The sequence below is a fragment of the Glycine soja genome, chromosome 13, assembly GCF_004193775.1.
Source record: "Glycine soja cultivar W05 chromosome 13, ASM419377v2, whole genome shotgun sequence".
NCBI classification, from domain to species: Eukaryota; Viridiplantae; Streptophyta; class Magnoliopsida; order Fabales; family Fabaceae; genus Glycine; species Glycine soja.
In genome coordinates, this window is record NC_041014.1 from 21,750,703 (window position 1) to 21,778,207 (window position 27,505).

Below are 27,505 nucleotides of genomic sequence, written 5' to 3' on the forward strand. Positions count from 1 at the left end.
TGATGTGTTTTTTATAATAAAACCCAAGCCTGGATTTAATTTTGCTAAAAAGAAGATAAAAATTGATAGAACTTTTTTATGCATAGTATACCTTTTATTATTAGAAGAGGGATCAATCTTCTTCAAAAGTAACTTTTCATCCAAACTATTATTTCATTAAAATCTAATGATTAAGATGACCTATCCATTATAGTTATTAGATTTCAAGAAAATCAACACTAAAGATGAAAAATAGTTTTGAAAAAATTATTCTTTAAGTAAGTTGATTCATCCTCTTTTTGTCTTCTTTTTAACAAAATTAGAAGAAATCAACTTACTATAAAAGTAACTTTAAAAAAATAATTTTTCATCTCAACCATTAAATTTAAAATATACGAAGATAAGAAAAATGTTTGGTTATAACTACTACTTTTTCTTTACGTACACTGGGAGAAGAAAAAAAGATTTTTTTAGGTGTAAAAAGAGCATATTAAAACTTGTTGGAAAAAAAAAATTCATAATTCTATACGTAAAGTTTTTAAGGTATAGAGTATGTAATTTCTTGAGAGCAAACACCTATCAGGAGCCTTACTGCAAAAACTCCAAAGAACTCCCTACAGGATATGTATATTCTTTTTGCAACTAAAGTTGAATTTCTGCCAATATTATTTGTAAATATATGCGAAGGAAGAGATAGGTACACAATTTGCAATGAACATGAGATGCTTCATTTCCAAATATATACATATACAATAATACACCTAAAGCAAATTAATGAAATCCATATACTTTGTCCGGGCCTTTGACCTAATATCTCTTTCCTTCTTTTAAGGAAATGGTTCCTTATTTGACAGGACCAAGTGTGCTCTAGAATCTAGAGTATTGGTGCTTTACGTGGGGATGCCACCGCAATTGTGAAAGCCTCGGATATGCCTTCCCATGAGTGGTACTCATCATCCATTACGCGCCTTATCGAAGATTGGCCTCATGGGTGTTGTAACCATACATGACAAGAAAAATTCATACCCGTGATTATCTCTTTGAATCCGTTTCGATTTTGACGGGTAATATTTAAGTTGATCGGGTATGGATTCAGGTTTTTTCCGATAATCAAAAGTCGGATAAGGTAAGAGATTACTATATCCGCCCCGACCCCGAATCTGCCCCGTCATTTAAAATTTTTAGAATTTTTGCACAATTTAATCAAAAGACCTAAAATTTTTATTACTAGTTAATTTTATTTTAGAATTTTTATATAATTTAATATATTTTTTTTAATGATTTTTGTAAACACATGGGTTATAATAAATTTATTGATATATAAATAGTTAAAAATAAATGTTTAATAATTAATTTATTTTTTCTAAAATCAAATTTTTAATATTTTCTTTAAAAAAATTATTTTTTTAATTTAAATTAAATACGAGACGAGATCAGAGATACCTACTACCCAAGAATGAGATAATAAATTTTAACCTCATCCAATATGAATAGGAGGATATGTTTGGGGAGTTGGGGAGACCATACCGGTCGCCGCCCCTCCCCATTGCTTGGTTGTAACCATTTCAACTTTGAATGTCAACATTGCTACGATCTCTGACATGGCAGGCCTCAAATCCGCGTGTGGCTAAAGGCATAACAAGGCCACGTGGAATGTTTGCATGACATCCTTTTCTTCTATGCCATGTTCCCGCAGTTTTGGATTCACAATCTCTACCAACATTGACTTCTCATAAAGTTTCCATGCCTGTGATCAAGATTCATTTATACAAGCATCATCTGAGGGACAACATGGTATAGTTGTACAAATAATAAGTGAAAGTTTAGTAGAATTTAGTGATAACCATGGTTTTAATTGCGGTTTGCATCCGCAATTGCGGCCACAACCTAAAAGTATTTTGAATCACTGCAATTATATCATTACCGTAATTGCGGCCGCATTTTTTCTGCAATTACCCGCAACATAAAGGTTTAGTTTTTTCACTGACTACAATTGCGACCGCAACCGCAATCATGTTGATAACTTACATATTCGGGTAGGTACTGCTGTTCTGATGGTAAAGTATTTTTCCTACAACTGATGATTTCAAGCACAAGAACTCCAAAACAATAGATGTTTGCCTTTTCAGACAATTCTCCTCTAATGGCATACTCGGGAGCTGTATAACCTCTGACCAAATAAGACAAGAAAGATCATCAATAAAAAATCTTGATGATTAAAGACAAAGTATATATTGAATTCGTGGATCTTTAATTAAAATCATTAGATAAGTGTCGATGATAAAAATCTTAGAGTTTAGATGTTTATGCATACAAGAGTCAAGATTCAAAAATGATAGCTGCTAAAGGTGATTTGTGTTGATCATATTGGTTGAGGTATCTCCCCACCATTAAAACTCAACAAAATTGAAAGTTTTAAAAGCCTTGGTAGTTGGCAGCACTAAAATTAATCATATGATGAGTACAATGAAATATTTTTACTATTTGTGAGTGATGAACATTATTGGCTATATGATATATATTTAACCAGTGATCAATGCTTTTGAGGAGCATCGTTTGAATAAAGGGCTTACAATGTTCCTGCGAACTGAGTGCTAAGGTAAGCTTGGTCTTCAGGGAAGAACCTAGCTAGCCCAAAGTCTCCAATCCTAGGCTGAAACTTTTCATCAAGAAGAATGTTGCTCGCTTTGATGTCTCGGTGAACAATTCTTAAAAGTGAATCCTCGTGAAGGTATTGTAATCCCCGTGCTACACCAAGAATAGTTTGGAATCTAGTGCTCCATTTCAGAAATTGATCACTCTTTCCCGATCACAGATGCATCCAAATTAGGAATTACTATTTCCTTAAAACTATTCAGTTCTTTGAATTACTCATGACACATTGGACATGATATACAGTATACACAAGATCTACAATTTCAACGAAAGTACTTATTTTACATATAATAGACAGCATGCTGACAAGAGTGACAGTTGATATGAAATAAAGAAGGATAACATATATTATGAGGTCCAAACTTTTGTTCTTCATAGTATCCTTTGAGGGCCATCTGAGCAACATCCGAGAAGGCGAACCAGATTTTTGTGTTGGATGCTTGTGATCATTCTCACTTCTGCCAGAAATTCTTTTTCTCCTTGTTGAGACTTGTCAGGAGACAATGTCTTGACTTAAGTCTTCCATCTGCCAACTTTCCCTGTCAAAATAATTTGAATTTCAGAATGATAACCACAATAGGAGTACATACATTTATGCCAGGCTCAACTACCAAACATAAGTGTTCTTTAACACCCCATTAATGTGAATTTCAACAAACTGTCCACTGTCTTCTTAAAATTTGAAATTATAGTAATATAGTTAGGAGAATATTAACAAGTGCTTTTAGTGATCTTCTTAATGAATCAAAACTGAAAAGCCTTTACCGACACACCTTACCCTGATTTCCAGTACAAATCCACCTGATTTCTATTAAATTTTTTCTATTTATTATTCCTTAATGAGGCCCTTAGGACACTCTTTAAAAGGACTCGTGCATCATGATTAAGAGATCAGGTTCTAAAATCAACAAACAAAAATGGCTATTAAAGCAAGTGACATTAGATTTAGTACCTATACCTGATAGACAGGCCCAAATCCACCACTTCCAAGAAGATTTCGAGGATGGAAATTCTTAGTGGCTCTCCTCAATGTCCGGAAGTCAAAGTAGCTAAATGTCCGAAGGTTCCCACTAATGAACTCCATTGGTCCTGTAAACATAATGGAACTTCAATAAAGGCCTTCAATGGTACACTGTAAACATGAGTATATTTCAAGTGTCAAATATTTTGTATGCTTTCTGACAACTACCTAACTGTCTTATATTTGGGACTATCATCTTCATCACCTCTGACGATTCAATATATTTCCCTTTTGGTAAGTGCCAAGCACAAATAACAGAAGTATGATCATTCATTAGAAGCACAACTAACAACAAAATTAACCAAATGTGCTGCAGGCATATTATAGATAATTGAGGTAGTAAATATTTTTGCTTTGTATGCTATGGTTTTATTTATGATGCTATCCTCAAATTACCATTCTGTTGACTTGTCAGAGCTGTGTTCTCATCACCTTTGCTGGCCGTTTAATACGCCTCCAAAATATAAACACAAGAATCCGCAATATGATGAGCACTACAATCCCTCCAAGGAAGAAGAACACTCCAGGGTTATGGCGTGAAGGACTAGGAGATTTCTCTACAGTCAGTGGGTCACAAGACTTCATCATTATTAGAACTTTTAACTTAAGAACATGGAAAATCTGAGAAAACTCAAAGAACCCTTTTATACATCCTATTTCGAATGCCTTGATTTTCACAATCATCAAACGTATTATTTGGAATATATTTTCTCAAGCATGTATTGTGAGACTGAACCACGTTATCCTGACCAATCTTCATTATTTCTTTTTTCGTAAATTGAAAAAATGTGACTATATGTCATGTGGGGATTAGTCTGAGACTACATGGTTCTAAATCATATAATAATTTCTCGTGAGACATGGATTGTAATTGGACAATGGTTAGCAAGCTATAATGAGTAATGATAAACAATCTAAATGTATGATGCACATAATGCATGAATTTGCAATGTTTATGTTAATGAAACAACTAAGAACTAAGTACAAATACAAGTTGAGAGAATAGAATGAAACGAAACCTCTGAGTATTCTTCGAGGCATTCTTGGGGACAGAAGCAAGCATTCTGGTTGAACCGTGTTGGTCAATATTGTCATGGCCAAATATGAAAGGGTTAAGTTCAACAACTGGCAACAGCAACCATTTTCCGATGTTTTTTCTAACTGGTTTTGTATTTACTAATTCTTTGTTGTTGCCAATTTTTATGTTGGAAAACAAAAAAGAAAGTTGGAGAAGCATTCTATTCTAAGGGTGTCCCATAGAATTGATGGAAACAATGTAATAGTAATATTGTCGGACATTGCAATTGGGGGCATATACAGATGCGGTTATTGTGTGATTGTTAAGTTATAAATAAATAAGAATGAGAGAGATTCTCTCTTATTTTCTCCATCACAATGAAAGGTTGGTTTAGTTGTTATATGCAAGAAAATGTTTGATAGACATTTGATGTGTTATTTTAACACTTAAAAGAGAAAAAAAAAAAAAAGAAGATAAATATGACAAAATTTATGATATGATAAAAAAATAAAAATATTAATAGAATGTTTAAAATAAAAGATGATATATATGTTATTTAGGTATGTAACACACTTCTCAGTTCACTATGAAACATTCTCAATTCTTTTTTTTTAGTTTATTATCTTTTTCATGGGTGCATTCTTAATTATTTTTTCAGTTCCAATGCCGGCTTGCCTTGCCACTTGTCGCTTTCCGCGTCCGTGGTTTCTCCCCAGTTACCACCGCTGGACCCATTGGCCGTACCTTGTCTTTATTATTGGGAGTTCCTATTCTCACTTCCAAAATTCTTATTCTTACTCCAACATTTATAAAATTACCTTCCTACCCTCCTCACTTTCTCACACTCCCAACCCTTTTCCTTCCTCTCTCACAATCTTCCCCCTTCCTGTCACGTTCACTCACGTTTTCTTCACAATTTGGCGCGTATTTTTTATTTCGTATCAACGGAATCATATTTATGTGGGAATGCTATTTTTGAAAATTAGTAAAAACTTAAAATCCACCTACGTGTGTGGTGACAATATCAAAATACTGGTGAAAATAACAAACCCTTATTTATTTGAATGAATCTAAAGTGTAGGAAATTTCAGCCCAAGGCACATGCTCATAGCTCAAGGCATTTTCTTCCTGCAACATCTTTTTTCAATATACCAGTGGTGAGAGGAAGGGAGAAGATCGTGAGTCAATCATGTTAAAAAATAATTGATGTCGTTATATATAACATTAAAAATTTTAATGTATATTTAATACACATATAAGTTTGTATAATAAATTTTTAACAATTAATTTTGATCTAATAATATATTTTTACATATATAATATATGAGTCATATAGATTGTCAATCCGTATAAATTCGTATGGTCCTATATGAATTGTCAATCCATAAGGTTAATCTGTATGATCCATACTGATTGACAATTCGTATAACCCATACAAATCGAATAGGAAAAAAAAAGGAACGGAGAAAAAAAAAGAGTAAATTTAATTTTTTTAAAAATATGTTGGATGTAGAAGAAATTTGAATGGTGTAGAAAGAATAATTCACTTCTCAATACCTTCTGGCCTTGTTCCCATTGATTAAAAACAAAAACAAAAAGACTAGTAGACTAAAATAGGAGAGAAAAATTGTAGTGTTTGATGTAGTTCCCCCTTTTTTTCTCTCTTTAAAAGTAAGTTTTTTTGCAGTTAATTTTAAAACACTCTATTTATTTATATTTTTGTTCATTAAAAAAATATTTTTAAGGAAACAAAATAAATAAAAAAAGAGTCATATTTGAAAATTATAAGTCCATGAAGCTCAATTTCAAAGTTGTCAGAGTATTTTGAAGCGAAAAAAAAATGTAGATGAAAAAAAATAAGTTATTAAGTTTAAAATGCATTAATTTAAAAGTTTAAAATTAGTTAGTTTATCGGATCATCAAATTCGTTTGAGTTGAAAAAAAATTGAGAACTGAGATAATTATAATTAATTTGGTTTGAATTTTAAATAAAAATGCTAATTAATTGAAACAATTTAATTATTTTAATGAGTTATCAAATTTATCGGGTCAATTTAATTCTATGAACTTCTAGTTTATTATAATTCATGAAAAAAAACTAGTTATTTATAAAAAGAAAGTATTTCCTTTAAAAGCATTGATTTCACGAGAAATCACTAATCCCACTGTCAACCATTATAAATTTATATTCCTCTTTTTTAATAAAAGAAAAAAAATCGTAGTACATCCTAGGTGAATTATATACACATAGACGACACGCACTAAAATAAACACCAACCTAGACAAGAAAAAGAACATTTAGCAATTATATATGTTGGAAACAATTTAAATTTTAAATTTTTAGATATTGTTTAAATTTAAAAAGAGATATTGTCTTATTTTTAAGATGTTTAAAATTAAAGATATATTTTATATTCTATAAATTAGATATTTGTTTCTATTTCTAAAATTGTAATGTTAGATTTATATATAGATATCTTTAAGATAAGAAGAAGTACTAAGGATCATTATCTTAGGTGAGAGAAATAAGTCATATTAAGAGGAAACGTATAAATATATAGATTGTGAATGTAAAAATGATAATTTAAAACGTATTGGTTAAATAAATTGAAATTGAGTTTGTGAATATAAAAGTAAGAGTCTGAATTATGTTAAATAAATTTGTGATTTTTTTTATTAATTTCATTTATGATATTATCTATTATTCTTAATTATGTGAATTTTGAATAATGATAATAATAAGAGTTTGTCATTTTTCTCCACCAATATATATGTTAACAAATACTATTTGGTAGTGGAAGGTGATTGGATTCGGATGTGGAAGTAGATTGCTTTAAGTTCAGACCATGCACATCATGGAAGACAAAATTTTGGTAATATGCATGCCTCCTGTAAGTATGCATGTTTTGACTCGAACAATAATTGGGTGTTGTGAAGCTTATGTTAACCAATCTCTACATAACTGTTGGCAAGGATAAACATAAACTGTAGTTTAGAAGTGACCTCTCACCAAACTACATTTTAATTAAGAACAAGCACATCCAATTCAAATCAAATTGTGTATATATAAGCTAGAAGCAACTCCTGTGCACAGGCAAAGAAAAAAATAATCAAAAACAGTAGGTTTGTGCTTTAAAAAGAGAATGTGTAAAACAATAAAATATTTTGAAAAAATTAACATGTCAACACGTGGTAATCAAATTAGAGGCAAAATAATTTTAATATATCTATTGATAATAAAAAAAATAGTATTCCCTCTGTTTTAAAATATTTGTTGTCTAAAATTATTATTTTATACTAACTAAGAAAAAGTAAAAAGCAAATGAAAAAAATTAATAATTTTATAAAATTATCCTTATATCATCATAATTTTTTTTTATAATTTTTTTTATCCACCACCATTGGTATTATAAGAGATATAAATGAAAAAAATATTAATATTATATTAAAAATTAAAATAATAATAACAATTTTTTTCACTTACACGCTAATTACATGAGGCAGAGAGATATTACTAGTTTATTTATGAATCCGCACAATTGTGTGTTGTGAACTTTAGTTTTCTTAGTTTCTTTCTTAATTTCTTGTGTTATTAAAGTTTGATTTTGATTCCCATGATTTTAATTACTACTAAAACATCATCAATGCTTTGAAACTTTAAATTAGTCAAGTAAAGCCTCTTTAATTTACTTTACGTTAATGACTTTTTTAAATTTAAATTTTACTTAAAAGTAATGTGGGATGACACCATTATCATATTGTTGCTGACCAGAAAAAATAATTATCATATCGTTTAAAAATGATAACAGATTAATGTAAGCCAGGCGCAGTGAGAATTAATTATATCACCAGTTTATAAAAAGAGAAATGCTAATATTTACTAACAGAATTTCATCAAATTGATGCACGAAGAGTGTACTTTCTTAAATCATATTTTAACTAATATTTATTTCAACTAATGGTATCAATTCACGTATTCATTCATGCATTTTGTGCGTGGATGCTTCATGCTGAATATCAGTCTTGTTATAAAAAAAAATATACACATAATATTATTACAATTAAAATAAATAAATGGAATAAAATTTTGAAATCAATATTAGGTGAAAAAATGTACAAATTTCATAGTTTGATGACAAAATCGGCAAAAACGTGAAAGATAAGTAGCCAAAAAATGCAATTAAACCTTAATATTATAATAATTTTATGGTTTAAGGTTTTTAAAAAAAGAAAATACTTTAATTTAATGATTATGTCAGGATTTAAAATTAATTAACTTAAATTAAAATGAACTAATTATAAATAATAAAAATAAGTTACTTGTTACGAAAAAAAAGTGAGTTAATAATAAAAAAACAAAAAAAAAAAACTCCTACATATACTCCAATTCAAAAGTAAATATTAAAACAATGATCTTAGCTCATATGCCATATTAGGATCGGAATTATCATCCATCATATCTATCGAAATATAGAATTCAATTGTTTGCTATGCTATTATGATTGCTTGAGTTTTCTTTCTTATTCTATTCAGTTGTAAAACTTTGACGCTTTTCAGTAGAAGACATGGATATCACTTCATGGCCACCAATGATCATGTCTACATCCTATTAATTAGTAAAAAGAAATTTCTTTCCTTTTTGACAAAGTAGATTAACATGAAAAAGCTATTGAGGGAATAGCCGACCCCAACTATCCAGAGGATCTCAAATTAATAATTAAACTTGCATAACTAAAAGTGAAAGTTATTAGCATATTTTGATTTCCATTATCTAGCAGTATTAAATTAAATTTTCAATTATTTGCCATGTTTTTGTTGCGTGGGGTTTCTTTGAGATTCAATTCAGCAAAACCACGAGTCTTCTAAATGGAAGACAGCAATATTATTGATAGCAACCAATGACGATGTCACTCAATCCATGATGTTTTTATCTAGAAAGTCAAGTGCCAGAGTTATCTTCTATAAGCTTAATTTTGATAGAATAGACTACCCAACTTGATCATAAGTAGAAAACTCCAAACTCAAACGTTAATTTCTTTTACACATATCATTGCTAATATCCCAGTAAGACGAATTAACAAACAAAATCGACTGACTCTGCACATTGAATTGATGTTGGCATGTACACAATTATTAATTAATTAATCGGTTGGTGATTATTTAATATAAACATAGTTACTAGAGATTATGACATGAGGGCAAATCTTGAGGATCAAATAAAAGAAATTACGCGCTTTGCAGCTTAACAATGGTAGATTAGTCTTATTATTTATTGGTTTTAAATTTTCTGTTTGTCTTCCATTTACATTCTAACTTATCTTTTTGTTGAATAGAATTGAATCATTAATTTCATCTTCTTCTTTTTTTTTTACTATTTTTTCTTTCTCTCGGTTTATATTTGCATTATTGACATGATATCAAAGACAAACTTGATTCAAGCCACAATTTTCATAGATCCAATTATCAGTCACTACAGTTCGCGTAGTTCATACTACATTAAATGATAATTTTTTGTTTTGCAACAACAGATTCATTCACAATAAATCAGGCTAATTTTTAGACAAAATTAAGATTTAAAGGATTTGATTATTCACTTTGTACGATTGGATCATCGTGACGAGACTAAGAGAGAGAAACAGTTCGCATTAGCAACTCTTTTTTTTTTTTTTCTTTCAATAGTATAGTTGCGTTTTAAACATTCATTATTTTTAAGTTTTCTTTTTTTTTTTTATACAAAATTGTTGCTATGCTATTGAAAATTACAAATAAAATGTTGCAAGACAAAGATGTTGCAAAAATTGATTATGATATCCTCTTAATTAGAATTTACTAGTGTTTATACTTTATAATATCAGCAAAAAAAAAAAAAAAAGAGTACCACTTAAAATGTATTGTTTAACTAAAATCAACAGTATTTCACATAAAAAACTAAAATCAACAATATTAAAGAATCAACTAAAGATAAAATTATCGAAAAATGGATAGTTAAGAAAAACTAATAAAATAATACCTATTTTTAAGGGGGGAAATCACTTAAATCTTGTTAATTGATTAATTAAGAAAAATGTTGTCGTTCCAAATATACTTTAAATCACTTAAATCACATAATTAGGCCAGGATAGGCCCTGCCATTATATTATTTATTAGTGCAGATTTGAAATTAATTTTGATATGTTATGAGTATAAAAAACTTTACATTATCAATTAGAAATTACTTTAAATATACTTTTTAAATTAATTATAAAAATTAACTATTTCATTATATGTAATAATCCAAGACTAAATAGCAGTGTAATTTTTATTTTTTTTACTGTCAATACATTCTAAAAAATATTAATTGGATGTTGAAAATGTCATATTAGGCTTAAAATAACTAATACCAACCAAATAGATCAATAATTATATAAAGCAAGCCTACTTAACATAACATGAAGACTAATCTGGCTTGAGTCATTTAAACTCCTACTTCTAATAAAACTCGAAGAAGTTTCTTTCAAAACGTTATGTAATAGTATTAAAATACACACAGATATTGGAACATTTTGGAATGATAGTCCTTAATCGGCATGGTTAAAAATGAGAAAACAGAGGCTTGATTAAGTCAGAAATTCACAACAAGAGTCCAGAAGAAGGAAATGGTCTTTGGCTAAGAAAACATATGCGATATTCCACTTCTCATAAATGGCGACGAATATATATACATACTACGTTCATAACCAGCTTTGCACGAAAGCAACATTTGACCCGCGAAAGACCCATTTTTGGCAGAAAGCTGATATGAATAAACAACTCATTTCTCTACCTAGCTTCTCCGGCACCTTAAATATATTAACTCCAAAGTCCAAAATACACCAGTGATTCCTTTTATACCGTAATAAATATTCCCCCCACTCAACACCTGTTTCCATTAACACTTTTTTTCCCATCCTAAAAAAATAACCCTTCTTCCTACGTCACATAATTTGAAACTTCCTCCTATGTGTACCACTTATTCTAAAACTTGATGACATAATACGAATAACAACCTTTCAAAATCCATTGTTTTTCTTTGCTACGAAGCTAGCTACGAAAGCTTATCTAGCGACCAAACTATTCCACTCTCAATTTCCCTTGATTAATTAAACAATATCTGGAAAATCATCTCTCAAAAGCTTCTGTATCTCAGATCATGTATGTACCAATTTTAGGATGAAGTTATTAGTCTCACCAAATCGAAACAAATTTGATGTTAGATAAAAAGGTGTTTAATTAAGGCACTTCTTCTTCCAACTGGCAAAAGAGGAACTATTAAAAGCATGTAGTATTTAATAGTATTACCACCAAGTAATTAGTGGAACTATTAACTAAAGGAAGACTACCACCATAACCTAGACAGCTGCCATTTGATTTTGAGGTTTGAAAGCCAATGTTTTCAAGTGCGATAAGTGTATATTTATAATTAATAGTAATATAAACTTTGGGTTGAGAACCCCAAATAATTCGAGAACATTTGGATATATCATCCCTCCTTAGCTGGCAAGGTCCCCACACTCCACCAAAGACAAGTCAACCCACATATCTATCTCTCTTGCACTCTACACGTTTGTAAATTTTTCCCAACCACTTCCACCACCTCCAAACCCCAATGAACCTTCACACTCATAATTGCCTCCTCTTAAAGCACTCCCTATATATAGTTTCTTTCACAACTTTGCATGCACTCCAAGCCCTCACCAAATACTTCTCTTGGCATTTTGTGTCCCTTCTCTCTTTCTCTTGCTCGATATTTTCCAACCAAAATAATTATTAAAACCAAACGTAGCTAGGCACCACTGCTAGGAATGGCAAGTGAGATATTTCTTGCCCTTCTGATCACAACCTTTGTGGTTGCAGCCTCTGCTGGTAACTTCAACCAAGACTTTGAGATAACATGGGGTGATGGTCGTGCCAAAATCCTCAATAGTGGGGAACTTCTCACCTTGTCCCTAGACAAGACCTCTGGCTCTGGATTTCGTTCTAGGAATGAGTACTTGTTTGGAAAAATTGACATGCAACTAAAACTCGTGCCTGGTAACTCTGCAGGCACAGTCACAGCTTATTATGTAAGTGTGCTACCCTGCATGTGGTTCTTTATCAGTCAATTTAGTTATGCCATATCAAATGTTTTGGCACGAAAAATTGAATCAAAAAATAATAATAACTATATATTTGGTTGTAAATGATGCAGCTATCTTCTCTTGGGGATACTCATGATGAAATTGATTTTGAATTTCTGGGTAACTTGAGTGGTGATCCTTATATTCTTCATACAAACGTATTCACACAAGGGAAAGGTAACAGGGAACAGCAGTTCTATCTGTGGTTCGACCCCACCCAGGACTTCCACACATATTCCATTCTTTGGAATCCTCAGAGCATCATGTAAATATATGCATACCTCTTTTCTCTCTTTATGCCCTGCTTCATTAATTGTATAGGATAGCTATAACTTGACCAAAAAACAAAAAATGTAAACTATACTTTATAATCATAAGTTTAATTTAACAGCTTAATTGTTGTTGTCGTTGAAAAAAAATTTAAAATAATTATTATAAAAGTGAAAAAAACTTATATAAAATGGTCTGTCATCATCAGATATAGGTCAAAAACTGTTTACATGTACATAAACAATTTTTAATATTTATTAAAACTTAATTGAGAAGTTAAATAAAGTAATAAACAATAACTAGAAGATATCTGTACTAACTTTATGATTAACCTTTTTTGTTTTGTATTCTCATGTTAGATTCTCTGTGGATGGGACACCCATAAGGGAGTTCAAGAATCTTGAATCAAAAGGGGTTTCTTTTCCCAAAAACCAACCCATGAGGATATATTCAAGCCTTTGGAACGCTGATGATTGGGCCACAAGGGGAGGCCTAGTGAAGACTGATTGGAGCCAAGCCCCATTCACAGCCTCTTACAGAAAGTTCAATGCCCAAGCATGTGTTTGGACTTCTTCTTCAGGCTCATCTTGCTCCTCCAACAATCCATCATCAAACCAAGCATGGTTGAAACAATCACTGGATTCAACAGGGCAAGCTAGGATTCAGTGGGTCCAAAAGAACTACATGATTTACAACTACTGCACTGACACTAAGCGTTTCCCACAGGGCCTTCCTCCTGAGTGCACAATCGCATGAAAACAAAACTATTTCATATTATAAACCTCTCATACCTCATGAATTCATTTTTTTTTTCTTGTCTTGTGTAAATTAATAAAAACACTATAGGGCTCCTCGGTTTATACTTTATATGCATCTATTGTCTGTGAAATAGTGTGCAAATGAGATTCGTTGTAATTTTGGTTTTTAATAAATTTGTTGGAGAGTTATAAATTAAAAAATAAAAAGAATTGTGCGCTTAAGGTTGCGTTTTCTTCATCTTTTTGGTTACGATGTTTTTTTTTTTTTTTGTTACGTGTGATTTTCAACATCTTCTTCCTCTAAAGGTCAGAGGTCAAATAAAAATCTAAGAAAAAGCAGAATGTTGTTTAGCATAATATTAAAGAATAAAATTCAGATGAATTCAAATAGGAAAATTATCTTGACTCAGTCAATACTAAAAAAGTAAAAGAATATATTTTATGTTTTTGCTGGGTCAACAAAAATCCAGATTAATGTTGAATAGGTAAAAGCCTTTCCTGGTTAAATTTTTTTTCTTTGTCCTCTTGGTTTAGTTTCTTTTACCATACATATTATCAGTTTAGTAAATGTTTGCAAACTTCGACTTTTGAAGATTTTGATTTTATAAAATTAAATTTGATTAAAAATGCATTTAAAAATATGTGATTATAATGGAAGTAATTTAGTTTATATATCTTGATAAAAAAAGTACTTTTAAATATATAATTGTCAATCAAATATGTAAAATAATATCAATAAATAATATAGGTATTAATAATATAATATTTTTTAGACCATCATCTACTCGTAAACCGTTATTCAAGGTAAAAATATTTATTTACTTTTATTATAATTACTTTAAAATTTATACTAAATATATTTATGATTTGATTAGTAATGTAAAATCTTTTACATTCATAATGTTGGTACATGTTCATTAAATTCAAATTAATCATAACATTGATTTTGAATATATTTTTACAACAAAATATTTATGAATATATTTTGGTCAATATAAATGCAACTGAGTATTTTTTTTTATCTTAGAAATAATAAAATATTAATTATAACCAAATCATGATTTAAGATGCATGATTAATTCTTTACAAATTTACCAAAGATATTTAGCATAAATATCAAAATCCATTTAAGATGAGTAAAATACATGGTTATAAGAATATCTACAATGTAAGATCCCTCTTTAAGTTTTTAAATGGGTTTTATTTGTGCACATCATTCATTTTTACCTTTTTCAATTTAAGTATCTCTATAAGATCAATTTAACAGAGGTGAGGTTATGTCACGTATCTGATGTTCGGATCTCAATATTAATATGATATTTTTATTTTAGATAAAAATAAAATATGATATTAACATTCAAAAACATTAAACAAAATCTAGACAGAGATAAAATAATTTAAAAAAGAAAAAAATCATGAGTGATTTAATTTAATAATTTAATAAATTATGTGATCTAAAAATTAATAATAAATTTTGTATTTAATAATTAATTTATATATATAATAAATTAAATTATATGATATGATCATATTGGGTTAGGTTAGGTTAAGAAAAATAAAACTCATTGCATAATTTATTTATAATTGGATCTTAATTGAATTGAATCATGTTTGATCTAAATACTTTAGAAACTCAATCCAATATAATTGGATAGGTTGGATTGTAAATCTAAATCCATGATCACCCGTAACATTTTCTTATTTAACTGTGGATGGGAATCCCAATAATAGCAAAGTGTGACCGTTTGACCGTTAGATGTAATATTTAATTTTTGGTGGGACCTAATTAAGAATAAAAAAAAAAGTATTAAATTGGACTTGGAGAGAATAGATACTTATGAGATGTTTGTATTGAGAAGAGTAAAAATAAGCTTTGTGTACGTGTAGGATCCATTTAAGAACTCAATTAGAAGTATTGAGGATTTGAGTTGGAGATGATCTAAGCATACAACCTCTCTAACCCAACTCGGCAAACACCTGTACAAAAATTAACTAAATGAGCCCTACTTATATATATCTCCCATTCTTGCTCTTTATTTTTTTATAATAAAGAAAAGGTTACTTTCTCTAACATTTCTGGCCCTGCTCAGATTAGGATCGACTCCTTATTTCTTAAGTCTGTGCAGGATATGCTGTTGGAATTGCTCTACCCGAATTTTTTTTTTCAAACAAAGGCTAAATTTTTATAAAAGTAAGATTTAAAGCAACTTCTTTATCTTCTTACAATGAAGTTCTTAAATGAAATAATAATTTAAATATTTCCTCTAGTTTAATAATAACTTAAATCACTTTGATGCTAATTAACATTTATTAATAATATTTTGCATAATTTTTTAAGAAAAAAATCAAACATATCATTATCGTTTGATATAAAAACTTGAGAAAAATAAATAAAGAACATGATATGAGTTTTGTCCCTTTAATAATTACTACGTAATGTATACCACCCAATAGATTGACAAACTTGCATTAGGTATAATTGAATTAAATGTGTGGAAAATGACTCCACTTTGATGTCAATTTCCTTGCGTCGAAATCACTCATATTTTTCTTATTCAGTCATATAAGGTACTACCATGCAACAGGAGGCGGAAATGAGCTGTCACCACAATCACAAGTCAAACCTAGAACTGCGAGAAGTTAATCAACCATTTGGACCCCTAAACAAAACAGAACAAAACAAAAAGAGAGAAAAACGAAAAACAACAGCCCTTGAAAACGAAAAACAATACCTCATCAGATCAGCATTCAATAGTGATATGTATATTAATTAGGTGATTACATTAACCCGCGAAGAAAACGAACAATCTTCATGAAAATGAAAAAAAAAATTCCCAGAGAACACATTTATACTCCTACTTTGGCATTGAAATATACATTAATTATGTTTGAATAAAATGCAACTCTTGAAGAGGGCATACACCTTCAAAATCAAAATTACTCTACTAGTTTCGTATAAACGTAACCCTATCTCCACCCACTAAAATCCAACACAACGAAATAAACAGGCAATAAAAGGGTGATTGAGCTCAAGATTGAAAAATCCAGCATCATCACATACACGTTCGATATCAAACAAGAGCCCTAGAACAAGAATAAAGGAACCGAAGTTATAAATATACGCTTTCTTAAAATAAATAAAAAAATTAAAAGCTTTTTTTACGTCTGAAACTCCATGTTCTATTGCACCGAAAATGCAAAAAGTATAATTTTTTTTTCCCATAACGAATGCCTATTCTTATGTACACAAACAGAATTAGAAAAACATCTTAAAATAATGGCAAAATTAACTCACAAAATGTCTCAAAAATTCACCCAGAGGCTTGAGTACCGCACATCCAATTATCCAAACGCCCTAGTATTCCTCCTGTTTTCCTAACACATCACGCCAAATGTGAACGGGTTGATCACCATGGCACGAGTACTTCTCCTTTGTCAAAGACCCCATTGACTTCCCTGTTAATCACCAGAAGTGGGGTATCACTGAAATAACTCCAACACAATGCAAAGCAATGAACCATCATTCGCAATTTCTTATCCGTCTTAAACACAAAAAACCAGCAAGTAGAGCTACTGCTGATCCAAGACTCATTCACAACTCACAAGCCTTCCTTCATTACCTAAAGAAAGGCAAATCCTCCACTAGCTATCAATATCTTACAAATTGGTACCAACAAAGCTTGAGTTTTAAAAATAACCTATTGCGCTCAATCCTCAATAATTCAAAAGATCCATTCTCTTACATAGTTGTGAAGGTAACCATGCCAACTATATAAGAGGTTTGAAAATGAATAAAGCTATCATACTTCTCAAGTATAGCCTAGTCCTAGTGATGCCTCACAATGAGTTGAAATTATTATAGACATTCCCACAGCATAAAAGCAAGGAATTTGAGGAAAAGATTATAATTGAAAGGTTATAATCATTTTTCCGCCACACATTAAGGTAAATCGTCAAGCATTTAAAAGTTATTTCATCACATGATAGAAAGAAGTAGGCATGGACACATAGTTGATTAAACTACAAGTCAATTTGCTTTTCAATTGTTGCAAAGATGAATTATCACAATAAAACTTTGAAAAATTTCACAATAATAACTAAAATCGTATGACAAACAAGTCATGGAAACACAAACCCATAACAAGGTGCGGAAAAATCAAAACATTCATGCAGCACGTGATTTTAATTTCTTCAGGCGTTTGACAGGAGCAACACCCTTAATTGCCTTCCTGGCCCTCTTCAGTTTTGGCTTTTTGGTAGGAAGAGGCATCTCCCTGATAGGACCTGGAGGCACACCCTTTTTGAGTGCACTTCCTCTGGGTGTTGCAGAGGGAGGCAACCTCAAACTCTGAGGAGGTAAAGGATTGTGTGGCTTCCACACCAAGTTATTTATCATCGAAAATCTTACCTTCTTTGTACTCTTCTCTCCACTCTTGGCCACTGCACTCTCCTCACCATCCAAATCAGCAGAATCCTGAGACGCCTTCCCTTTCAAACTCTTTGTCCTCTTCCTCTTCTTAGACACAGTTCCTCCTGTAGCAGATGCAGCCTGAGGTGAATCACACGCGCTCGCAACTCCATCATCCAAACCCGCCTCCTCAGCAACCTTCTCAAATTGCCTTTGCAGGTTAGCAATCACAGTTTCATTCAACAGCACCACACTCCCATCGTTTGAATTCCCACCATTCTCACAAGCCACATTTTCCTTGTCACTAGAATCCTGAGCAGCGGCATCACCCTTCTTCTTCTTCTTCTTCTTGCTTTTTCCACCTTCAACAGAAACCTTCTTATCCTTCTTGCACTTCTTCAACACCTCACCATTACCAGCAACCTCAGCAGGCCCCAGCGGAACCAATTCCGGCACTTCCTCCTCCTCCTCATCAACAACAAAGTCAGGAATCACAAACTCGAACCCCGAATTCACGGACTCCTTCTCCAGCTTCAAAAACTCGGAATGCAGCGCAAACAGCACCTTCCTATTCCCCTGAATGCACTCAGCAGAAGAACCCACTTCATAAAGCCTCCCAGAAAACCCCATCACCAATGCAACCGTTCCAATTAGAACAACCTCGTCACGAGAATCAACTTCAACCTCGACCCCACTCTTCTTAACCTCCAACAACCTCTTTCCCATCTTAAGCAACAAATCAAACACCCCAGACCTAATCTTCCCCACCAAGACCTTATCATGCACCCTCCCCATAGCCGAAACAAACGGCTTAAGCAGCACCTCGAGAACCTGCTGCTTGAGCGGGAGAAAAGGGCGAAGCTCCTCGAGAAAAACAGTGGCAATGTGGTAATTAACACCGTTCCCATGAGACTTGTTATCCTGAGCGGAGAGAGTCCCCTCGTCGAAAACATTCATTAAGCGCTGCACAAGGAGGAGATCCCAGGAATTGGTTTTCATGAGGGAGAAGAGCTTGGAGACGAACCTGCGTATGAGAAGGTAGAACTTGTCAAGGCGCAGCGCGTCGATGCCGGACCACTCGCGGCGCATGGTGAGGAGGAAGGTGGACAAGTATTGTAGGGAGACGGAGAGGTGGAGGGATAATAGGAGAGAAGAGAGGCGATCGACGAGGTCGGATTGGACAAGGGGCTTGTCGGAGTGCCACATGCAGTAGAAGAGGCCCTTCCAAAGCTTCTTGGCATCGTCGTCGGAGAGGGGCTGGGACTGCGACGGGAGCCATGATTTCAGGAGGAGGCGGAGGGATTTGTCTCGAGTGGTTTTCTTGCAGCATGCCAGCTGCTTCACCAGGGAGCGGCCGATCTGGGACGCCTGCTCCTCCATTGGGAAACCCTAACTGTTACTGATGCCTTCACCACCACCGTCCCAACCGCTTTGGGAATTGCAGGTCTTTTTTAACAAACTAAAACCCTAACGGATCACTACTCAGTGCGGGTTATAACATGCTATTGGGTTGCCCCTTGCCTCTTATATTACACCCACTAGTCACTCCTTTTTTTTCTAAGAAAAACAATAGAAGAACTTTATTTTTATTGTAAATCAAACTTTAATATTTAAATTAGTTTGGTGGGCCCTGTGTTCAAATTCTGAAATTATTTTTATTTATATTATGTGTATGATAAATATTTGTTTTATATAATTAAAATTATAATAAATAAATATTTTGAACATATAAAATATATTTTATAATATGGAGTTGCTTTTTTATATTTGATAAATTACTTTAAATTTCAAACATAAAAGATAAAATTTAATTTATATTATGTTAATGATCTTGTTTAAAATACTATTCAAATAATATCATTGACATAAAAAAAAACTCATTACGTTAATGATATTGTTTGAATAATATTTTACTTTATTATGGGAGTAGATTTATTTATCATCATCTTTCATTCTATCTCATTAATTTATTTTATCTTTATTTTTATAAAAATTGAAGTAAACATTTGAATTAATCAAGTGATAGACAAAAGTTTGTAATCTTGAAGACTTATAAAATAATATTTAAAATACTGTAGTTTTTGTTAACGTAAAAAATATTTTTTTTAAATTAAAATTACTTAAATCTCATTTGAGATTAATTATGTAATAAAATGAATTAAATAAATTATTTATTAACTCAATATTAAAATGTTGATAAATAATTTTTTTAACTCTGTTATTATTTGAGTAAAATAAGAATAGATGAGTTATACGAGATGTCAAACATAAATTTAGCATAAGGCAATGCTGGACTAAGATACTATGTGCCTACATGGGTACAAAGCCATGAGAGGAGAGTTTTTGAGAGCTTCTTTGATAGAAAAAGTTCTATATTTTCAACAGAAAAGCTTTGAAAAGCTCTTCTAGCTTGTATCCAAACAGGTTATATATCTGTTAAGACATTCCTAACTCCTTTTCTTTGTGTGAGGCATTATTAGTGTGGCTATTGTTATGAAAAACAGGTTGCTTCCATATAAGGTTGGCATACTCCGGATGGTCGACAAATGGATTCCGATTGTGCTGATAAAATTTGCATATCCTTTCATTTCTCAGTTTTTCATCCCTTGAAGGTGGATCAACTTCATTCCATTTTAATAAAGTGGAAAGGAGTCCCATCTCCCTCTTTTCTGCAGGTAAGATGTAAATATCATTTTTACCTTATATCTGCAGCGAGAAAGGAGTTGCAATGTGTAAAAGAATAACAAACTAAACATCAGACTCAGAGCAAACTTTAGTTTTAAGTTCATGTCAAATTTTACACTTGCAGAGTAATGCAATAATCAAATTAAACTTTTTTTGAAAAGATGTTTTAAGAATTCACCATAAAAATAAAAATAAAGAAATTGTCATGAAGAATCAAACAGGTTTTAAAACTTTGTAATTTTAGATTTTAGAAAACTAAAAACTTTTTTTAAAAAGAGTAATCAAACATGTCCTAATTCCAATCCTGCTCTCCGTATTGGATGCCAGGTTTAAAAGATTCTTACATCTATGAGACTATGACTAAACATGAGCTTGATATGATAAAATTGCCATCAAAAGAAATACTACATAACATCAGGTGATAAAATTAATCATTTGATAAACAAATGCATAAAAAGCAAGATAATTTACTTATAATTTGATCAACACATGCAAATGTAAGGCATGTATATTCCCCCTTGGGGTTTGAGCTAAAAATCCAAATACTATTGTCAAATGAGAACTTCAATAGTTCAAGTGTTGAACCTACCAACATTTGGGGCATCTGAGAGGCGAAGGCCTGGAATTCCCCTTGGTTGTTGGAACCCATAACAGACTGCCATGTACATTAATGCCCTTGCTACATCCCCTCTAACCTGAAGGAGGTAACATCCCAAACGTTGTTCAAACAAAAAATAAGTTAATTGTCCAGGTGAAGAAACATCAGAACCAATTATAAATAGATGAAGTACAGCGTTGAGACTTCCACCATCTATCCAGGTTCCTTTAACTGCTGTTATTGGTTTGTAGTGTACAAATTACTAGTAAAAATCAGCCAAAAGCATAAAACAATTTGAACACAATCTCAAGGTCACACAGACTTAGTCTTGAGTAAAATGCTCCACCTCAGTCCAATACACCTTTAACCAAAAAAACTCGGTTGACATAATTTTAACAGCAACCCTTAACGGCTAAATAATCCTAAAATTTGGAAATGTATCATACTCATAACCACAATCTTGACTAATTACATTACACCTGTCCTAAACTTCAAATTCATAAAATAACTCATAATTTCAAATAACCTTCAAGAACTTCTCCAGACTTTGCCTCTCAAAGAAATCTCTGAACTTGAAAATCATTAAAAATCTCCCAATTTAACAGTGGTCAGGAGAACACAATATAAATTAACATATGACAGAACTACCAAGTCAGATATCCATCAAATTTCAAGCATGATCACCAATCAGTTATAAGGCTTTGAAAATGATAGTTAAAAACAAAAACGTATGACAGAAAAGATGACCTGCATAGGTGGTGCCCACCTCTCCTTGTCTGTTTCAGTGTCCAAAGCAGCTTCCTTGTTAGCGGGCCTCAAACATTTGCTTGAGCTAGTAATGCATTCACCATAGTACTTGTTCCCCCTTGATGAATTGACTGAGAAAAACTTGTAATATCAACTGAAATTGTAATCTTGACTAGTAAAAATATCGAGCAGTGGCTTTTCTTACCATTTACATCAGCAGGGCGAATATTGTGTAAATCAGTCAAAGATGGACCTTTAGTCAGCCCATAAGAACGAGGCCATAGATGTTCCCCTGTAAAAAAAAATATAAATAAGTGAATCTATCACTCACTGTGGGTGTATGGGTGGGTTCCAAAAACTTGACCTTAATAGATGTATGGATCTATCACTCTCTTTTACATCCCAGCTATGTGATTGACCTTCTAAATTATCACTACACTTATTTTGGTTCACAGACCATCATAGATCAAGTGCTTGAAGCAGGCTTCATATACAGTTGTAAAATAGTTAAGACTTGAGAAGTTAAGCACAATTCTTGCTACTTTGGAATGGCCTAACGGGGGAGCATGATTAAATACATGTTTCCTTATTAAACCCATCATTTTCACCCGTTAGTTACAAATATGAATAGCGAACGAGCAGGCTACAAAAAGGGGCGAAAAACAAAACCATATGACAATTAAGGCTAGTGAGAAACTAACATCCAAGGCATGGCAAGTCCAACAAATTGATTAGTTGACTCACTATTCCATCCCTGCGGTTTTCCTGCCAACCGTTTTGGGACAACTCTCAAGGAGTATATTTCAACTCTGCACGTCATAATCATTAGTTACATGATAAAAACAAGCTAATGTGATTAAAAGCCAGTAACAAGTCCATACATTTCAGATGAAGCTTCTGGATTATCAATATCAGCAGCATCAAGAACCTTGAGGGCATCCCACACCTGTTAATTAGACAAACACTTCAGTTCAGCTCTGTAGATTCCTAAGTTGTATTGTATTAGATTGGAATCAAAATTGACCTCTCTGTAGGACAAGGAATGATGTGGGGCAACGATGCTATTCAATTGTCTTTTGAGTGCTTCACCTCTGAATCTAAAATGCTTCACAGAAGAATAGTAATGGCTAATGTCCTCACAGGGATAAGTAGAGGGAGCTGGGTAATCAGAGGCTGCAGCAGCGAGATTGAGAGATAGCAAGTAAAAGGAGATAAGTCTAGAAAGCCATCTCCACAAGATATCAAAACATAAGGCCCTGAAGAAAAAAGGCAATAGTACTTAACTTCACAAATCACAACCATGACAACATAGATCATTCGGCCACCCGACACTTTACAACGTAAAATAAAAAAGCAGACGCATACCTCTCGTCGATGTTACTAGAAATTGGAATCGGCGGTTTTTGACGGCTTGCATAGGCTACCCAATCGCGGCACCGGCGCGGCGACGTTGGTCTTGCGGGTGGGTGAAGTTGGAGTGTTGGTATTCCGGGGAAATGCCGCCGGCATGAAAAGAATGCGGGTGGGTTCAGCTCAGATGTGCCTAACCTCATATTTGCAATGAATGAATAAGCCATAGGCACTGCATTATCCGGAATACAACTTTCTTTTTCCTACCGTGAAAACGGATTATCGATTTATATATTAGGATTAAATATTAATTCTTCTTTTTAATCTATAATTTTTAAAATAAATTTCTACATTGAGAATTATTAAATATATAATTTTTTTTCAAACAATCATTATAAATTGTTAAAAAATATTTAAAGATAGAACTTAAGAGACTTACTATTATTAGGCTATTATATATAAATGGGTTAATTAACTTTTTAGCCACTTATTTTAAATCAATTTCCACTTTTAATCTCTCAAAAATATTTTGACCAGTTTGGTTCTCCATAAATTTGCCAGATCCATTTTCTAATCCCCTTGTTAACTTTGATTGTTATGCGATTATATAACATCCTATATAACATCCACATAGACATGTGGTGTGACATGTCACTTAGACAACTTAATTATGCAGATGTGGAAGACTTTATAAACAAATAATTTACCCTGAAGTAGGAGTTAGAAAAAGTACATGCATTGCAATTTTAATAAAAGAAAAGAGAATTTTGGTTCAAAAGTAAAATTTGGAGAATATATCATATCATATATATGTTTGTAAGTTTACATATTTAAAATCAATCATAAAACATGATAGATAAATTACCAAGGATAGGATATCACACATAAGATATAAGATTAATTGAATGGAGAAAGACATCAAGATTATTTATGATTGTAAAGTATCTACCAAATTCAAAATCAAGTTTTATCATATAACTACACTTTTAACTATATTACATGGTAGTGAATATTGAACTTTAAAGGGATAATATGACAACAAACATTAGTAGCAGAAATGTAAATGTTAAGATAGATGTATGATAATACAATAAAAGATAAAATACAAATGACGATATCTAAAAAAAGTTTGGTATAACAACCATTGAAAAAAAAAAAAGATCACAAGAAATCTGTTAAGGTATATTTGACATGTATAAAAAAGTCACAAGAGTCATTAGTTAGAAGAATAAATTGCATGACCTCAAACTTATAATATTTTTGAAATTTTTGTGTTTAGGTATGAAACAAGTGTTATATGATTTATGTAATCGACTTCATTCAATGGAATAAGACATTGTTGTTATTGTTGTTACATCCAAGGTGCCAATTACTAAAATACACCTTTTTACGTTAAGAATGTTTTTTTTAATATATTGAAATTAAAATAATTCATCTTATATGATTTGTTTAAAATAGTATTTAACTATATAATTTAGGAAAAACAATTAATTGTTTGGTTAACATTAATACACAGTCTTAAGATTACAAACAAGCACAATCCCTTCTATCATATATACGTGATATTTAAAGATTATTTAGCGTCTTAACATAGCCCTAAAAAAATATATCACATTTATTCATTTAATCACACATTTTAAAAAAATATTACACATATTTTTTGTGTGTATAATGAAAAAAAAATTGAATCTAAGATCTCATACAAAATTATCTAAACCTCATCATTAAGCGAATTTTGGTGTATCATATTTAGGGTTGGTTTGTTTAAACTTAAAATAAATAAAATTTAAAATAAATGTTTTTTAAGAAAAAAATAAGATTTACTTTTTACAAAAGTAGAAAACTATTTATTTTAAATAAAAGTAATTTAAACAAACACATCATATAGTCATGAAACTGATAATTTAGAGTTTTTCCGATGCTTATCTCAGAGGTGATTTCTGTTATTTTCGAGGTGATTTTATTTTCATAATTACGTAACATTCAATAAGCTTTTTCGATCAATTCATTCTTTTAAGGAGACCTAGTTTAGCTATATATTAGTATCTGTAAAACAAAATGTATGAGTCGTTTCGCAAGCAATATCAAGTAAACAAAGCGATTTACCATAATAACATACCATTAAGTAAATACTACGTACATTGGATAACTTTATAACAATATTAAGAATAAATATATCATAAACATTAGTAGTAAGTAAGAACATTAATAATTAGAGAAGCACAATAATACCTAAAAATTAGAATTTTCTTCTTTGTTATCTCATGTAACAAAAAGAAAACCCTAATAATTAATTAGACTTAAAAGTTATGAAGGCGTAAAAGGAAAAGAAGAGGCTGCTGAGTGGTGAATGAGAATGAACAGGTGCGAGTGATTCGAATCATAGAATGTGACAAGAGCAGCCGAAACCGAACCACTATTTGGCAATACAATACGAGATTTACTAAAAAGAAACAAGTGTAAACTCGAAAACCACATAGTATTGGCAGCGAAACGAGGTGAGGAGGGTCTTGTGGAATGTAGGAACACGAGACGCTTGGCAGCTCCATAAACCAACGTGTTATGGGTTTCGGTGCCAATTAAATGCATGCCACCCCCTTCTGACTTCTCCATATATATCCATCATCCCTCCTCTCTCTTTCCGCCCCAGATGGATTGCTGCCACAAAATCACTCAAACTTGGACTGCAGTCTCTACTCGTTTCAACCATCATCGCAAATCTAGTCAGTGTCCTCTCTATCTTTTCTTTATTATTCTCAATATCCACATATATATATTCTATAAAGGAATGCTCTTCTGTTAGCAGGGGTTTCCGGTGGTCCAGTAGCCGGTGCCGGTGCCGGTGAATACTCTGCCGATTGCGACGGAATTAGTCGCGGTTTGCTGAAGCTTCGAGATGATGTGCAAATGTGCGGGTACAGAGATGCTGAGGTCATGTGGAACATGCTGAACGTAACTTTGCAACGTGACCAAATGGAAGCGCCCAGAAGCTCCAAAAACGCTAAATTTCGCAAGCAGAGATCTATTTCCAGGGTTTTGTTTTGGACTAGCCATAACAGCGTCATGAATATCAGTAAATTAAAAATGATGAACGTCAAGTTTTGCTGTGGAAATTAATGTGAATATTGTTTTTGTACATAGTCAAGGACAATTAATTAATGGTCGATGAAACTTTATTTCGTAAATGTAAATATTATTAAGTGAAGTTCTTGTTGGGTTCCTTTGCACCGCCCATGATTGCGGTTTTGGTATCTTATGCGATACAAGTAACCGTTCACTTTGTAGCTCTCTGCGCAGGTAAGGGGAAAGAGCCACCTCCCTGTGTTTATTGTCAACTAGGAACCACTAAAAGGAGAGGTATTTGGGTTTGGGCACACAATATTCCGTTTCAACTTTTCTTTTACTAACAATTAATATTTATGAATATATATATTTTTATTTTTATTTCAAATTCTCTTATTTGGAACGCAAGTTCTGCATTGGATATTATTTGGCAAAATTGTAACCGCGCGTGGAATATAGTGCCATGTTTGAATGCTAATAGAACAAGTGGCTAGGATGCATTCAATTTAATGATCAATCGGTGTCAGAACACATATACATGCATTTGTAGTGTTTGATTTGATAGTTTCAGTAATGATTCTGGCGTGTATTTGTGGAGGTGTTTCGAGTAGTAGTCATAGCCGACCAAAGTGAATATAGTATGTAGATTGCAAAGTTGAATTGCATAAAGAACTATTTTGCGGCTTTTCTTTCGGAAGAACTATAATAATTCAATCCCAGCTTAGCATAGTTGCACGCAATGCGGATCTAGCCAAAAGTAATCGGTTTTCTTTTGTCTCCAAGTACGGAAGAAATTATCATTATCATATAAATCTGAA

General features: G+C 32.0%; 4 protein-coding genes and 1 long non-coding RNA gene across 12 annotated transcripts; 2 read left to right on the forward strand and 3 right to left on the reverse strand.

The window, feature by feature from the left end:
* Window positions 1–1,419: 1,419 nt before the first annotated feature.
* Window positions 1,420–4,908, reverse strand: LOC114380918. 2 transcript variants are annotated; one of them, XR_003659898.1, is made up of 5 exons: window positions 4,675–4,908; window positions 4,052–4,212; window positions 3,593–3,723; window positions 2,553–3,173; window positions 1,420–2,149 (listed from the first exon to the last, which is right to left on the reverse strand). It is a non-coding gene; the product is annotated as an uncharacterized LOC114380918 (long non-coding RNA). The 2 variants fall into 2 exon arrangements; XR_003659899.1 differs by having other exon boundaries at window positions 3,587–3,723.
* Window positions 4,909–12,348: 7,440 nt separating this feature from the next.
* LOC114382702 (probable xyloglucan endotransglucosylase/hydrolase protein 23) lies at window positions 12,349–14,058 on the forward strand. Its single transcript, XM_028342280.1, has 3 exons — window positions 12,349–12,754; window positions 12,880–13,073; window positions 13,438–14,058. The coding sequence occupies exons 1-3, from the start codon at window positions 12,494–12,496 to the stop codon at window positions 13,832–13,834; spliced, it is 852 nt and encodes a 283-aa protein (XP_028198081.1). The 5' UTR covers window positions 12,349–12,493; the 3' UTR covers window positions 13,835–14,058.
* Window positions 14,059–16,623: 2,565 nt separating this feature from the next.
* Window positions 16,624–23,881, reverse strand: LOC114380776 (extracellular ribonuclease-like). 5 transcript variants are annotated; one of them, XR_003659864.1, is made up of 9 exons: window positions 23,640–23,881; window positions 23,299–23,530; window positions 23,156–23,220; window positions 23,019–23,083; window positions 22,480–22,566; window positions 22,275–22,405; window positions 21,519–21,624; window positions 17,132–17,292; window positions 16,624–16,920 (listed from the first exon to the last, which is right to left on the reverse strand). XR_003659864.1 is itself a non-coding variant. In XM_028339822.1 (8 exons), exons 1-8 carry the CDS (start codon window positions 23,849–23,851, stop codon window positions 17,192–17,194), a joined length of 999 nt encoding a protein of 332 aa, XP_028195623.1. In that variant the 5' UTR covers window positions 23,852–23,881; the 3' UTR covers window positions 16,975–17,191. The 5 variants fall into 5 exon arrangements, 4 of the variants coding, with proteins under 4 accessions (XP_028195623.1, XP_028195622.1, XP_028195624.1 ...); XM_028339822.1 differs by lacking the exon at window positions 16,624–16,920 and having other exon boundaries at window positions 16,975–17,292; XM_028339821.1 differs by lacking the exons at window positions 16,624–16,920; window positions 17,132–17,292 and adding an exon at window positions 20,430–20,913.
* On the reverse strand, window positions 17,301–19,786 carry LOC114380775 (ribosomal RNA processing protein 1 homolog). 2 transcript variants are annotated; one of them, XM_028339820.1, is made up of 2 exons: window positions 18,245–19,786; window positions 17,301–17,319 (listed from the first exon to the last, which is right to left on the reverse strand). In XM_028339820.1, the coding sequence occupies exons 1-2, from the start codon at window positions 19,622–19,624 to the stop codon at window positions 17,317–17,319; spliced, it is 1,383 nt and encodes a 460-aa protein (XP_028195621.1). In that variant the 5' UTR covers window positions 19,625–19,786; the 3' UTR covers window positions 17,301–17,316. The 2 variants fall into 2 exon arrangements, with proteins under 2 accessions (XP_028195621.1, XP_028195620.1); XM_028339819.1 differs by lacking the exon at window positions 17,301–17,319 and having other exon boundaries at window positions 17,823–19,780.
* Window positions 23,882–26,094: 2,213 nt separating the features above from the next.
* LOC114380963 lies at window positions 26,095–26,829 on the forward strand. 2 transcript variants are annotated; one of them, XM_028340116.1, is made up of 2 exons: window positions 26,095–26,347; window positions 26,428–26,829. In XM_028340116.1, exons 1-2 carry the CDS (start codon window positions 26,212–26,214, stop codon window positions 26,739–26,741), a joined length of 450 nt encoding a protein of 149 aa, XP_028195917.1. In that variant the 5' UTR covers window positions 26,095–26,211; the 3' UTR covers window positions 26,742–26,829. The 2 variants fall into 2 exon arrangements, with proteins under 2 accessions (XP_028195917.1, XP_028195918.1); XM_028340117.1 differs by having other exon boundaries at window positions 26,431–26,829.
* The last annotated feature ends 676 nt before the right edge of the window (window positions 26,830–27,505 follow it).

What these genes read in the sequence shown, in the direction of transcription:
- LOC114382702 (XM_028342280.1), top strand. Translation starts at nt 12,494, where the DNA reads ATGGCAAGTGAGATATTTCTTGCCCTTCTGATCACAACCTTTGTGGTT. An exon ending in GCACAGTCACAGCTTATTAT is followed by an intron (nt 12,755 to 12,879) that starts GTAAGTGTGCTA and finishes TAAATGATGCAG; the next exon opens with CTATCTTCTCTTGGGGATAC. An exon ending in TGGAATCCTCAGAGCATCAT is followed by an intron (nt 13,074 to 13,437) that starts GTAAATATATGC and finishes TTCTCATGTTAG; the next exon opens with ATTCTCTGTGGATGGGACAC.
- LOC114380775 (XM_028339819.1), bottom strand. Translation starts at nt 19,624, where the DNA reads ATGGAGGAGCAGGCGTCCCAGATCGGCCGCTCCCTGGTGAAGCAGCTG.
- LOC114380776 (XM_028339821.1), bottom strand. Translation starts at nt 23,851, where the DNA reads ATGGCTTATTCATTCATTGCAAATATGAGGTTAGGCACATCTGAGCTG. An exon ending in TCTAGTAACATCGACGAGAG is followed by an intron (nt 23,531 to 23,639) that starts GTATGCGTCTGC and finishes TTTTTTCTTCAG; the next exon opens with GGCCTTATGTTTTGATATCT. An exon ending in CTCAGATGCCCCAAATGTTG is followed by an intron (nt 20,914 to 21,518) that starts GTAGGTTCAACA and finishes TCTTACCTGCAG; the next exon opens with AAAAGAGGGAGATGGGACTC.
- LOC114380963 (XM_028340116.1), top strand. Translation starts at nt 26,212, where the DNA reads ATGCCACCCCCTTCTGACTTCTCCATATATATCCATCATCCCTCCTCT. An exon ending in CAACCATCATCGCAAATCTA is followed by an intron (nt 26,348 to 26,427) that starts GTCAGTGTCCTC and finishes CTCTTCTGTTAG; the next exon opens with CAGGGGTTTCCGGTGGTCCA.